This window comes from Fulmarus glacialis, unplaced genomic scaffold (genome assembly GCF_000690835.1).
Source record: "Fulmarus glacialis isolate BGI_N327 unplaced genomic scaffold, ASM69083v1 scaffold15908, whole genome shotgun sequence".
Classification (NCBI taxonomy): Eukaryota; Metazoa; Chordata; class Aves; order Procellariiformes; family Procellariidae; genus Fulmarus; species Fulmarus glacialis.
In genome coordinates, this window is record NW_009226659.1 from 44933 (window position 1) to 59456 (window position 14524).

The 14524-nt window shown below is 42.1% G+C and overlaps 1 protein-coding gene across 1 annotated transcript in view; it reads left to right on the forward strand.

Annotated features, from left to right (window-relative positions):
* Window positions 1-13612, forward strand: part of MOV10L1 (Mov10 RISC complex RNA helicase like 1) — a gene marked incomplete at its 5' end in the record, with an annotated part of 57133 nt that extends 43521 nt beyond the window's left edge. Inside the window, one exon of the mRNA XM_009582887.1 lies at window positions 13483-13612. Coding sequence (XP_009581182.1) covers window positions 13483-13612 — 130 coding nt within the window. The remainder of the gene's footprint in view (window positions 1-13482) is intronic.
* Between the last annotated feature and the right edge of the window lie 912 nt (window positions 13613-14524).

Sequence of the window (14524 nt, forward strand, 5' to 3'; positions counted from 1 at the left end):
TATCCTGTATATCAGGTTTTAACATGCTTGGGCACGTCTTTAGTGGCATACAGTAAAGCTAGGGTCCCAAAAACCACTTTGCTTCAATAAAAGCTGGGGTATTTGGCTGCTTTTTTGTGAGTGGAAAGCTCTCCCTTAGTGTGTCTTGTAGTACAATGATGCTTAGCAGAAGTGCGTGTTTTCGTAAGGGATCTGTGTATTCCTAATAATATGTTTGAAAAGCAACAAAATGTGTCCCTGTATGAATACCAGGAAGATGATCCCAGTCACTGTCGACCTGGCAGGTGATTGCTACCACAATATTTGAGTGTGTTTAGAGGCGTCATAGCAACCAGAAGAGCAGCCCTGCTAGTGTAAGGAGCAAACGGGAAGCGGGGTTGTCCCTAGTAGCGACACCACATGTACCGTGCTGAGTGTAAGACAAAAATGTGCTCCAAAGGAAAAGCCCTAATGCTGCAACCTTTATTTCAGTTGGTCCTCTTCAGCAGGGTGGCCCTGGGGCGAGGGAGGGTGGCCGGGCTCCAGCCCACAACACAGCCCAGCAGAGCAGCAGTTGCCTGAGCGAGGTGCAGTTACTGCTGCACTAGAGGATCTGCCCTCGGCACACAGCGGGTGCGCCAGGCCATCTGGGGCAGAGCGGAGCAGCACCCATGCAAATCCCTGGCAGCAGGGGGGTGGAGGGGAGAAGCACAAAAATACGCGTATTGTCAGCTCTTGGCAATTTGCTGAAAGTATTTTTGGGGAAGTAAGGGCGTCATGGTGGTTTCCATTCTGTTGCTAACAGCCATGCCCTGGGGCAATGAAGAGGACAAGATAGCGAGGACAGAAGGGTAGTGAAAATTTCCCTTTTGGCTTCCCTTAAATTAATGAGCAAACAGCACAGATGGGGTAAGTGAGGCAGAAGAAGAAATCCAGCATAAACATTCCCTGTAGAGTGCCTAAATGAAGACATTCTTTGTGTGGAACAGGACAGCAACCAAAAGGCATTTTCACCTCTATCGTTTCTGTTTTGGGGAGAGCTCTCTGAAGACTGTTCAGGTCTTGCTATAGAAAAGGACAGCGACAGTAATTATCAGCCCTGTAACCCTCCAGATGTGTATTTCCATCGTTGAAATAGCATGCTGGTTTTTATAGGCGCCCTACCTCTGCCACCGGCCCAGCAGCCCGTGCTGGAAGGGGCAGGTGCTGGCATGGGCAGAGCCAGTCAAGTTCAGCATGTGCTGTACTGCTGTCGTGCCGGCGGGTGATGCAATTTGTTTGACCTGTCCAAATTTCCGTAGTCTTGAGGTTGTGCTGGAGTTGCCTGGCTTAAGACTTGACGTTTGTCAGAGGTGGTGGTTTTTAAATTCAGACCCAAGGAATTGCTAATAATAGGCTAGAAATAGCGTGCAATTAACTTTCTCCGGCTGTTTGTTAATTTTACTTAAGCCAACACCCATTTTTAAGAGCAACTTGTTTGCCAGTCTTCAGTCAGCTTTCTTCATCCAGTATAATGCTATCAAGCTTTTATTGTAAGCATGTTGTACTAGGTACCACTAACTAGGTAATAAGTGATCCCAAATATATTCCAGGTGAATGTTACTGTCTCATTTGCACTGAAAATGGTAACTGTAATATTACCCCTTTGTACTTCAGCATGTCCTGAAATTAAGTCTTAAAATGACTGTGTGCTATAAGCATATGTGGCCTTATGGTAGTGCCCTGTACATGAACCTCATTTGTGCATGGAGTCATTGCTACCACCACAGAAAAATCTAGCAAGAGAAAATTTAAAGAACAGATTTTTTTAAAAAGTGACTCATTGCAGAACACATGGAAAAAAACAGACTACAAAAAAAGCAGAAATAATTTTTACATCATTTATTAATAGTAGAAATAAAAATAAATTCATTACATGCAGATTAATGCTGTCGCTTGTAAATTGCTATGTAATCTTTATCCAGATTAAACTGCAGATTTGCCTGGGATTGAAGTTAACAAGATTTGGTCTGGACTCAAAAGCCAATCTTTATCGTCCTGCTGCCTGCTTGTAGAGATACCCTGAAATAAAATAAGTTAACATTGCTTCCTCAGCATGAGAAGAAGTGTTAACAGTTCAAGACAGCTTTCCCTTCTGGTTTCATTCTTACGTCCTAGTGTTTGCATCACTCTGTGTATAGCCAGGCAAGAGCAGAGTGCTACCTTTAGTCATAACATACTAAGGAAGGACTAACACTTAAGGAACAAGAATCGGCCTTGCATACACCATACCTGAAGATATGGTAGTGAACGGTCTGATGACAGTGGTTTGAACTGCACGTTAATGTGGTCTCAAACACGTTCCTTTTATAAATGATGTTTCAGACATTTTAAGAGTTAAATTATTCAAAGAACCAGCTGGAAAAATCAACTCTTACCTCGCACAGTAGGTACATTTAAAAAATCTCTTGAAGACAATGAAGTGCTTTAAAAGTACGTTCTCCTCTCTTTTCTTCTGTTAGTGCCCAGTGCATCAAGCTCATCGTTATTTCCTACAAAGTAAAGTTATGTTTGAGATCCTGGAGCAACTGTATTCCAAAAATGTCTATTTTAGTAATTCCTTGTGCTCCTACTGTAAAAGGAATTTGACATTTCCAGGTTTTTATAATGGGAGTTTTTGCATTGGACTTGTGGCTGGAAACCTGTAGCAAGCCATACCTTGTAATCCACAAGCCAGAGGTAGCAGGTATCTGTATTCAGACAAAATTCCAAATAAAATTTGCATCAGCAAGCCTTCGGCTGAATGACAAAACAACTCCTCAAGGAATTATCTGATGTGATCTGAAGATAGGGCCTAGACACCAAGAAGTAAATTCACTCATGTGAGCAATGCCATTGAAATTCAGGCATTTTCCTAGACAGTGCTGAGTGCTCCATGCCTGAAGAATAATGTAATTTAAGCTTGTGAGTAACCTCCTGGACTTCACAGACTTTTTGAACATGCTTTGAGAAGCAAAGGGAAACTGTAGATCTATTTATTTCCAGAGTTTCAACTTTTTCTTTCCTACATCTCCTTTTTATGCAGTAGGTTAGGTATGCATGCAGAAAGCCTCACGATGTTTGAGGAAGATGTTGACTCAGTGTCCTGAGTGAATGTAAATGTAGACAACTAATGGTATGTTCAAAGTGTGAACAAACCCACAACTTCCATGCAGTCAGAGCTGTGGGTCTGTCGGTTTACTTAACTCATTTTAAAGATTGGAACTGCAGAACTGATTAAGAACATGAGAAATTAAATCATCCCTGTTTCCAGTTAAAGGTTATCCCAAACATTAACTTTTAAAAAATACCTGTGTACTGTTTGCGTCTGGAAGGTCAAGTTCTTAGTGAGCATTTTTGCTGCTTTGAAAAACAACTGATTTCTGTAGTGCAGATATAGGCTCTGTATAAGGACATCATCCACTCTCCATTGACTGCAAAGGAAGGAATCCCATTAAAAGCTCAGGAGGTAATATAATTAAAAAAAAAAAATTCAGAAAGTGCATTGTCTTTACATCAGTGTCTGTTTGCATGCATTGGGGCTGAAAACCTTTAAATGATGACCTTCAGTCAGGTACTCGTCAAATCTCTTTCTTCCCTTTCAACAGAGCATTACATTTAATGCGAATTTTTGAACAGCTGCCTGCATATTTTGTGGTAGATCCATTAACACCTGAGCGGTTCTATTAGCACAGATAGAATGAGACAGGTACCTCAGCAATTCTTCCACCTCACTGACATCATCTGCATCAGCAGTGCCTCAGGAGGGGTATACCTCCCTCTCCCTAGCAAAGTAAGAAATTACCGCACACCCTCTGCAGTGCCTCAGACTGGTCAAATCTATTGCATTTAAAGAAGCTGCATAGCCTGATTTAACTCCCACGGCCAGCAGTTTCATGCCATGTACTTTAGGCTTTGGTAGAGTTACTCCTGCTTTCCACTGGGTGATGCAGAGCAAGGTTTACACAGGCACCTTGTTTCTTTCTTCAGATAATAGTCAGGTTTTGCAGATTTACTCAGGATAACTGTTAAAGATTGTTGCCCCTATGACATTCCTTTAATAATTTTTTCCAGTTTCATTTCTTTTACTAATCAAGGATGTGTATTTATCTTACATTCAGATAAGAAAATACATTATGAACTAATATTGCAAAGACTGATTTTCCTAAGACTGATTTTCCTTTTGTGGCTTTAGGATCGAGATGAACAACTACAGCCCACACCTACTAAGCTGAGTGCCCGAAGGGCAGCATCAGGTTTTCTGCAGATATTACCTGTCTTGCTTGACTTCATTGTTTTTTACTTGACTTTTTCTTCTAATGTGAAAATTCTGCTCCAGCAGAAGCTTAATTGAATAACCTAAGCCTGTAAGTTTCTTCCATCAAATATCTATGCTGTTGTTATTGTCACATATCTAGCAGCTTGTGAATCAGCATGAGTTATTCATATGCTATAATTTTCTGTATCAAAAAGTTAACGAGTGCATATTTAATATCATAAATGCCTTCAAAAAGTCTATTACATCAAGTAATTATTTCAGCGTTTATCAACCAAATTTGTAATTTTGTCCAAACGTATTTGATACAATTTGCTTCAGATGTGGATTTCTGGATTCCTGGTGTAATACCTGGTCTTCTCTTTGGCTTCTCAGCAAAATATATCCGTTATAAGAAGCTACAGAGACATTACGACACTGTGCAGAGCTGGAAAGCCTGTGGTTCCTGCCAGCTGAAAATATTACATGATCTGACGCCAGCAGGGTTAGGAAGAAGGCACATCCATTCCACAGCCTTCATGCTGGGGCAGTGCCTGCCCTTATCTCGTGGATTGGCATTAGTTTATGATACTGTATACAGCATGCTCTCTACAATTTCTCCTCAGGGCAGACTACGTGGCCTGTAGTTCCCCATGTCATGGCACTCACCCATTTTAATTATGGGTAAAATGGTAGGGTTTTTTCCAGACTAAATAGAACTTCTTCAGGATTCAAGCAGTTGTTTAAGTTCAAAATTATTCAGATTATTTTTTAATTAACTCCTTAATAAACTGTCTGCAGATTAACTGGTTCCCTTAATTTGGTGGGGTTTTTTCACATGACTAGTTATTTTTTAACAAGCTCTATTAGATGATGATGGAATATAAAGTATCTCCCCCTTACTGCAATATATTAATTTTATCTTCCTGCTACTTGCCAAAGAAAATGCTAATTTAGTGTATCTCCATTTTCTGCATCATGACTGACAGCTTTACCCTCCCTGCCCGCTGTCTGATCTGTTCGGCTGTTAGGGTTTCATCTGTTCCAAGTTTATATAAGGAACTTCACCACTTGTCTTTATCCCCGCAAACAAAAGGCTTTTGATCAATAACTTTAGCTTACAGCTTTAAGCATACTCTAACTTTAGCAGTAGGGGCTTATGCCAAAATCAGTATTTTATAATATAAATTCAGCATAATGGGAAATCACTCAACCATTGATATTCTCTATTCAGAGGTAAGTAGCTCGTACAGTCAAGTTAATATTGAAGACCTCCACATTATTGTACCTAGATTACAGCAGTGCCCAGTGAGAGCTCGGCCAGACCAGAGCCCGCTTGTGCTAAAGGGTGTACAAATGCAGACCATTTGCAAACACGTGTGCAGTGGCTTAGCCTTACTAATGTGAATATTTCCACTTTTTTTAGTATGGTTGACTGTGTAGGACAATAAAATTAAGAAAGTGTGTTGGGGTTTACAGAACCAGGGACACAACCAGCAGCACCTGCAAGTTTGCCAAAACTAACAGAACAGCACATGAATTAAAAATGTTTTGCCCAAGGCTACATCAGTTACATTCGTAGGATTACAAGAAAAACCTGTTACGTTGATAGATGAGAATCCAGCTCTTCAGTAGATGTGTTGCATGTAATCTTACCCTAATAGCTCTTAGGGGTGACATCACTTACAAAGCAAAATGTTTGCAGCCAGGAATGGAGGGACATGATTTGCAGCAGCTGTACAGCACAGTAGCTCTCAAAGGCATATTTTCTTTCTGGGTTTGGGCATCTTTCCAGATGTAACAGAGACGTGAAATGCTTCCTATGTAACATAAGGTTATAGAATAGGTTTACCTTGGAAGGAACCTCTGGAGATCATCTAGTCCATCCCCCTTACTCTGAGCCCGTCCAACAGGGTCAGGTTGCTCAGGGCCACATACAGTCAGGTTTTTAATAGCTCCAAGGATGGAGACTCCACAGCTTCTCTGGGTAACCTCTTCCAATGTTTGACCACCACTATGGTAATTTTTTTTCTCACACCTAATTGGAATTTCTATTGTTCAAATTTATGTCTTTTCCTTCTCATAGGAAGGTGAAGAGAAAAATGTTTCGTCGATAATCTTCTGAAATAAGAGAAATAAAATAAAGCCAAATAAAAAAATCAAATTTGTCTAAACTGTTTGAAGCAAGCATAAATTCCTTACAACATATCTGGGAGGATCTGTTTGCAATTTGTCCTTTACTGGAGGACTGGTAGTTACTAACTATCTCTGGACAAGACAGAATTAGTATTACTTCAAACCTTCATCAGTTTAGTTTGCCTTGTGATAATTTTAGGCATCAAATTTGCTTGCACACCATTTGAACATTAAGTCAATAGAACTACTCAGAGAATATAAATTACAGGAAGTATATTTATTACTCACGTTTTGAACTGTAGTTTTACTTAGCTCAAGGGCACAAGAGGCTAGGATACTCCAGATAGATAGCCCCAAAATCTAGATAACACAGATGCAGACAGCAAAAACGACAGTCACACTAATGACTCTGCATGGCATTGCCCAGCACTCCAGATTCTTGGGGAACTAGTTCCTGTTCCTCCTCAGCCCAGGCAGGTTTCTTGCCTTTGTACCACACTACACCTGAGCTACTAAGCCCTGCAGAGAGCTGGGACAAGGCTACTGGATGGACTAGAAGGACTTCACTGTTTGTTGCTTACTTCTAAGCATTGGGCAGTTTGGTTAGAGCAATGGTTCAGACCCAGCTGCTGGACATCCTGAAAAAAAGACTATTGGACACGTGCAGATCAGATCTGCAACTGGGGACACTATGAGTTTGCAGATGCAAACACTATGCTGTAGTGCACAGACAGCCTGCTAGCACATAGCAAACCTGACTTACTCAGGACATACAAGACTGGGCACGTAATAGGCGCAGTGTGCATGTAGAAGTTGTGTGGCGTCTCATCTGTGCCAGATTTCATGCACTTCTGTCAGGGAAATCACGGGAATGCAGCCGTCCTACCACAGGGTGCAATGCAGATGCTGCCTACTGCTGCTGGACTCAAGCTGGTTCTGATGGGCAAAAACATGTTTTCACTGTGCTACATAAGGTAATATCTGTGGCACCGATATTGATCATTGCTGCTGAGAAATGACTCTATTTCTCACATATATTTGGATTCTAATTTTTTTGAGAAATGCTGCAAGAATTTTTCCCTTCTCAGCTCTTTACTTCAGTCTCTTCTAAATCTCTGAGCTGAAACTAAGCCAAAGTATTCATGTATAGGCTATAGGCAAAGCTCATTCAAAGGGGAAAAGATGATTATGAGTTCTTGAATAGTAAAAACAGATGATTTCTCTATTTTAACTCATTCTCTTTGTTGCTATATTATTATTAAAAACAGCTTTATTATTAACTAGGCAAAGCACTGGTTTTATTCAGAGTTTTTGTCCAATCTTGTTGTTCCAGAAATTTATGTTTTGTCATTCATGAGAAAATATGCCCACATCTGGAAATAAATGCCAGGAAATCTCCATTTGTACGTGCCCATTTGCAAACATTAGACAGCAAAAGCCACTGAAGATCGTATTTTGGTTCTGCATTACCTTTTCTATGATATTTTCTTCTAACGATGAAGAATGTCACCAGCTGAAGTCTTCTGGACACTAAGTCCTTCCAGTAAATGGTTCAGTTTATACTGGAACATCTCTTGAGAATAGGCCGATGCCCAAATTCATACCCAGCAGCATCTGCCAAAAGATGTGACAAAGGCTGCCTGACCCCCGTAACTCGTTGACGTTACGAGGCAGGTACACATTAGGAAGTATCCACACATCTGCACATGTGGATGCCAAGCTTGAGACAGGTAAACTCCCTGCACTCCCACACATGCTGTCTTGCCTAACAGGTTCCAGTCAATGGTTATTGGTGCTCATGCTGTGCCTAGCAGTCTTACGGCAGCTGGTAGGGGCAAATCCACCCTCTCCATGGGAATGCAGAGCTGTTCCCAGGAGGACACTTCCCTGTGGTGCATTGTGAGACTTGCTTTTTCTTAGCAGGCTTAAGGACAGAAGTTGTGTTAGTCTGCCAAGGCATATGGCTTTGCAGGGCCTGCATACTGTTTGGTTCTGTGTTTACTGGCAGTTGTGGTTTGGGACACTTGATCAGAGAGACAATTCATCATTATGTGAAGGCACTGAGTATGGAGACTGAACACAGAGCATACGATAAATCCGGCAAACAAGATGAATGCTGCGTTCTCATCCATCAACACTTAAGGAGCAGCAGAACAAGACACAGCATGGTAGGTGGGATTATACTGTCTTGCTGACATGGGATGACCAGTAATGGCTCCACAATGTCTGGAGGATGTCATGGCTGTAAGGGAGGTACTCCAGTCTTTCAGGGCTATGGTATATGACTGAAGAAATCCATTCAAGTACTGAAACAGGCTCTCAGCAATTTTACTTTGCAGTCCAGTACATTTAGAAGATTCAGAGTAGGGTTGGCTGTGCATGTAGAACACAAAAAGCAAAATGGCACTGCCTTGAAAATCACCTGGATGTCAAGATTGCAAAAGCATGTACATACAGCTGTGATTTGCTTTTGTCACAGTCTGTAACTGGAAAACTAGAGGCGAATATTTCTTTGTGGAGCAGAGCCTACATACTGATGGATGCCTGAACCAAACAATGTGCCCTCATAAGAACTATAGACTTAAGGTTAAAGCAGGCAACAGAAATTAGGGATGCCATATGTGCTCAAATTCATGCCACGCCTGACAATTCTAATGAGTAATTACTCACTGCAAATGCATGTGCTGTTTTGTGGATTGTGAACTGTTGTTAGACATGTTGTACTGATAGCTTACAGATTTTAAACTGCTTCTTTTGCCTTTTGGGGTTTGTTTTTTTTTTTTGAGCGCTCCTGGGATGAGGGCACTGTTAATCTTTATGGAGTATTTCGTGCCTAATTAATTGTAAGGACTTAGGTAGCTGAGGGCTTTTATTTTCCTTTACAGAATAAAATATCAATTAAAATGTAAATCTCTGCGATTACTGGCTTGGGGACATGGGGATCCCTATAATTGAACTGTGTAGATTACTCACTGTTTTCAAATACATTAATAATAATATGTTGGCACAGCTGCTCCTTCTCATTTCCTTACAATTAAGTGAACAATACCAAGCATTAAAAACAAACGATGACCTGTATTGATTTTGCCAATGTATGCAAGGGGCTTAAAATAGTTGCGTAGTTAGAACCGCTGATTGAAAATAACAGTTAAAGGTCCCTATGAAAAAGATTGCAACCTGCATGAACAAAAACTGATGAAAAATGTAGGAGTTTCACTTACCTCCTTGCCTCTCCTCATTTCCTTTCCTGTTCACATCTTGTCTTGGACATGTGATGCAGGGCTGGCTAGACACTACCTGGATGGCCTGTTTCTCCCCTTCATTTGCTTGAGCTATCCATCTCCAAAGGCCAGATTAACTCCCTGCATCTGCAAAGGAACCTTTGCAGTGAAAGGCACGTGCATCTCTCCAGAACAAGACACAGAGGTCTGATCCACGCTGCAGGGAGAGGGGAGCTGTGTACTCATAACCCCGTACAGAATCACAGACCTACAAGAAAACATGCTGGGAGTTGCTTAGGGTGGTTGTGAACCGGCGTTGCTGTTCCCCTCCTCAACTGTCTCCTTCTGATTCTGCAAACCTGTGTGAAGTTCTCTGCTCTGTTCCTCCTGCATTTCTCTACCGCCTGGAACATGGCCTCTCTCTTTTGCCTCTGCGGCAGTATCTTCCATAGCTCTCTTCCTAAACTCCCTCCAGGGTAGCAGCAGTATGCTCAGCCTTCTGGCAGCACAGCTTATCTTGCAGATCTCAGAGCTCCGTGCAGAACCTACCCAGCTAGAATTCCTTAACAAACATGCAAGAGAAGGAATCCGTCCAGTACTACTTCTGTATGTCAAGATGTAGTGTTAAAACCTTCCTTCCTCTTAATATACCATTTATTTGAAGGCTGATGCACAGAAATAGCAAGACAACAATTGAGCATAACTGAATGCTCTGAGCAACTGTAAAATTACAACATTAACGTTTTCCTTTATTTTTCATTAAATTCTGACATCCTGTAGTAGAGGAGACAACGTGATATCCTAGGGGTTAGCGCACTTCCCTGGGAAGTGAAAAATCTGAGCTTTAGGCCCTCTTCAGCCTGAAGAATTTGAATCTGTACTTCTCAATAAATGCCTAATCATGCTACAAAATAGGCTACAGCTGTTGTGTTCTCTGTCCGTCTTGCTGAAGCAGAGCCAATGTGCAAGATTAATGGGACCAGGGAGAAGGGACAAGCAATAGGGGACCTGCATGTAGCACAGTGAGATGAAGACTCCCAGCAGTTTAGGAGTCCCGGGGAGTTTTGTTCCTTGCTCCTTATGTATTTTAGCTTGTGATGCTCAAACAAGCAGGACTAGCAGCAGAAATCAGGGCTCTTACCCCTTCACTTAGGGTTTAATGAAAAAAAAGCCATCATCATCTCATCTGTACTTCCTTGTTCATTTCCATGATGAATTTACTTCAACTTTAAATGCTCCTTGCTACACTGAACTGGAATTATGACGGCCTTCCATGTGATACTTAATACCACTGCCTGGCAGGATGAAGCTTTTACTTTGCAAGCTTCGGAGTGGAATTTGAAAGAATGTTGCTGATTGCAATCTGTACTGAGCAAAGCAGTTAAGCCTGTGCTTTGCTTTCTTTTGTCAGAATTTGAAATTTTGAAGGAAGAGACTAAAACAAGAAACAAGCTGTCTTCTGGCAACAGAAAGATCCAAGTATAAAGACACCATCAACTCAATACACAATACATTTATGTCTGTAGTCTCCTCTGAAGTAATAGAAATTGCCAAAATTAAATTCAAATAAATGTTTAAGATGCTGTTTTCTTTGTTTTTTCCCTTGGTGTTAGTTTCTGTACTTTGATGGGCTCTGTCTGACTGTCTCTTCAGTCTCACATTGGTAATTTCATCTCCAGGTCCCATGCACTATCATGCCCAACCTTTCTAATACTGTATGCATTTCCTGCCACAGGCAATCTGTATGCAGCTGCAGTGAAGCATCTCAGCACTGTGTCTCACTGTCTTCAGCCACAGTACTGAGCCCCCACAAAGCATCCACATTTGGACTCCATATAGCCTTTTGGCTTGCACCACTGTAAGCTCTCTTGACTCCACAATGATCACTGCCATAACGACATTAGAATAGAAGCACTAGGTCAATGCTGCAAAAAGTCCCACATCACAGGACACAAAAGTACTCCCTGCTTCATTTTCTTGGTTGTTGTGGATAACTAGTTGGGAAGTCTTCGGGAAATGAAATGGTTTTAGCTTTTTGCATATAAAATAGCTTTCAAAATAATAATCACAGTATATTATGTGTCTGACTCTTCTCCTTTAGATTGGAGACCTAAGGTGTAACTGATTAACAGTTATTATGTTTATTGATTAATCAACACACCTCTAAGAGACTGATAATACTTTAACTGACTAATGAACAAATGTCTAATATTAGCAGTACTTATTCACAACTGTATCACTACAAACACAATTCTGAGTTACAATTATATTGCCTGTTACTAGTAATAGTAATTCACAATGAGATTACTATGAAGAAATCGTATAAATTGCATGCAAGCTCTATCACGTTACAATTTTATTGCCTTCCCTTCTCCACTTAGTATTAGGGCACAAGCCCATCCCTTCTCACCCCACCCTTGCATGCCAAGTCTTTTGGATATAGACTTGATGAGAGTCCAGCAGGTTTTGTCCCAAGGGTATTGTCCAACATCCTGCGGGGCTTGGGGCCACAGGTCAGCTTTACCACTGGAGGTATCCACACTTCTGCGACCAGAATATCCCACCCTTCTTTGTTCTCCACTGGATTATACTTAATGCCTATTATTTTAATTATTTCCTGGTTTTTTCCTATTTAATTATTTTAATTCCTAGTGTTTACCTTCCTGAGCCTACCTTTTCACCAACCCTGCACATCCCTTTCTCTGCCTAGACTCCTTCCAGACAAATGGGACCTATTTAATGGCCTGCCCCTAATTATTTTTCCCTCATCAGTCCCAATTCTGCTACATCCACACCCAGATTTCATGTTTGTAACACTGTTATCTAGGCAGTTTTGATATAATATGGTATTACTCATACTGTTATCTAGATAGTCCCACAACTCCCTTCAGACCCTTTTGTTCAAGCTGGTTACATTTTGTCTATACCATATGCTTTTTGGACAGAATTATGTTATCTTACTTTAGCCTTGACTTCCCTACTAACTCCATTTAAGCCAAGCAGTTTCTTGTTTTATGCAGAGACAGCCTACATACCAGAGCAACACCCATTTGGTGCTCACACAGTGTTTTTGCCCTTGAATAGTTTCAGTTGTCCTCCTGCTTCCCATGGCGGCGTTAGCTGGTTTTCAAGCCCAGTGTTTGAGCAGGGCCTCTTACTCACAGTATGGCCCTGCACATGCCAGTGCTTCCACCCAAGTGCATCCCTGCATGTGGCAAGCAGACGGTGCAGCAGTCGCTAAGAGAGTGTCTTGCTATTTCAAAGCCTCACCACAGGCCTTTCTTAGCACAAGAGGACACAAGGAAGAAAGGACATAAAGAAGATGGCAGAAATCAGTCTCCTACACAGTGCAGACAACAGCAGTGGTAAAGAGCCCGGGCCACATTGTGTCTTCCTGCAGCAATCTCTTCCTTCCTCTGCACAGCAGAGCGAAGCTGAAGTAGAAGCAGAAGGGAAAGCGAGCAGCTGGCCAGCCCAGCACCCTGCTGTCACCGGCCAGGCCTGCAGGGTCAGCACCACCTCCTGCCACTCGCACAAGCCTCTTTTGCTGAACGTGTTACCAACACTCAGTAGACAGGAAAGGGAAAGGGACCTGGAATCAGTACTCCTTCTCCAAGCATTTTAATGAGGCTGGTTGTATAATCTCCTCATACCTTCTCACTTCATCTGAAGGGAAAGAAGCAAAATTTGCTTTTGATCACTCACGTCTGCTTGAGAAATAATATACAGCACAGTGAGCTGAAACTTTCAAGGTCCAGTTGAATAGGATTCCCCAGGGAACTGCGGGACTGGGAGGACAAGAGACATAAAAAAGAGGAGGTCTAAAGAAAACATTGGACAGATACTTGTTGAAGATGGTCATCTGACTAACAGGGATGAAGAAAAAGTGGAGGTATTCAATGGGTTTTTTGCCTCAGTCTCTAATAATACTGATAGACCTCCTGAGTCGGAGGACCACGAGTGTGGGAACAGTGACTTTCCATTTGTGGACACTGATTTGTAAGAGACCAGCTGTATCAGCTGAATGTTCACAAGTCCATGGGGCCTGATGGGGTTCACCCCAGAGTTCTGAAGGACCCAGCGGATGTTATGGCAGAACACCTCTTGATCATCTACCAAAGCTCTTGGGAGTCTGGGGAGGTCCCTGCTGACTGGAAGCTAGCCAATGTTATTCCAATCTACAAAAAGGGCGTGAAGGAAGACCCAGGGCACTACAGACCTGTTAGTCTAACCTCAGTTCCTGGAGAAGATTATACTGGGTACAATTGAAAGGCTTTTAAAGAATAATGCAATCATCAGGCACAGTCAACATGGGTTCACAAAAGGAAAGTCCTGTTTAACTAATTTGATATTCTCCTATGATAAGGTCACCCGCCTAGTGAATGAAGGGAAGGCGGTGGATGTAGTTTTTCTGGATTTTAGTACGGCTTTTGATACTGTCCCTCACAGCATCCTTCTGGACACGTTGTCCAGCTGTGGGATAAGTGGGTTTACGGTGCACTGGGTGAAGAATGGCTGAACGGCAGGGCTCAAAGGGTTGTACTGAATGGGGCTACATCTGGCTGGCAACTGGTCACCAGCGGCGTTCCTCAAGATTCAATTCTAGGGCCAGTTCCATTCAATATATTTATCAGCGAACCGGATGCAGGAGTTGAATGCGCCACTAGCAAGTTTGCTGATGATACCAAACTGGGAGGTGCTGTTGTCTCTCTTGAGGAACAGGAGGCCTTGTAGAGGGATCTAGATAGATTGGAGCATCGGGCTATGATTAATGGGATGAAAGTTTACAAGTTGAAATGCCAGATTCTGCCCCTAGGACAGAGTAACACCAGGCACAAATATAAATTGGGAGAGGAGTGGCTGGAGAGCAGCCCTGCAGAAAGGGATCTGGGGGTGCTGGCTGACAGCAGGCTCA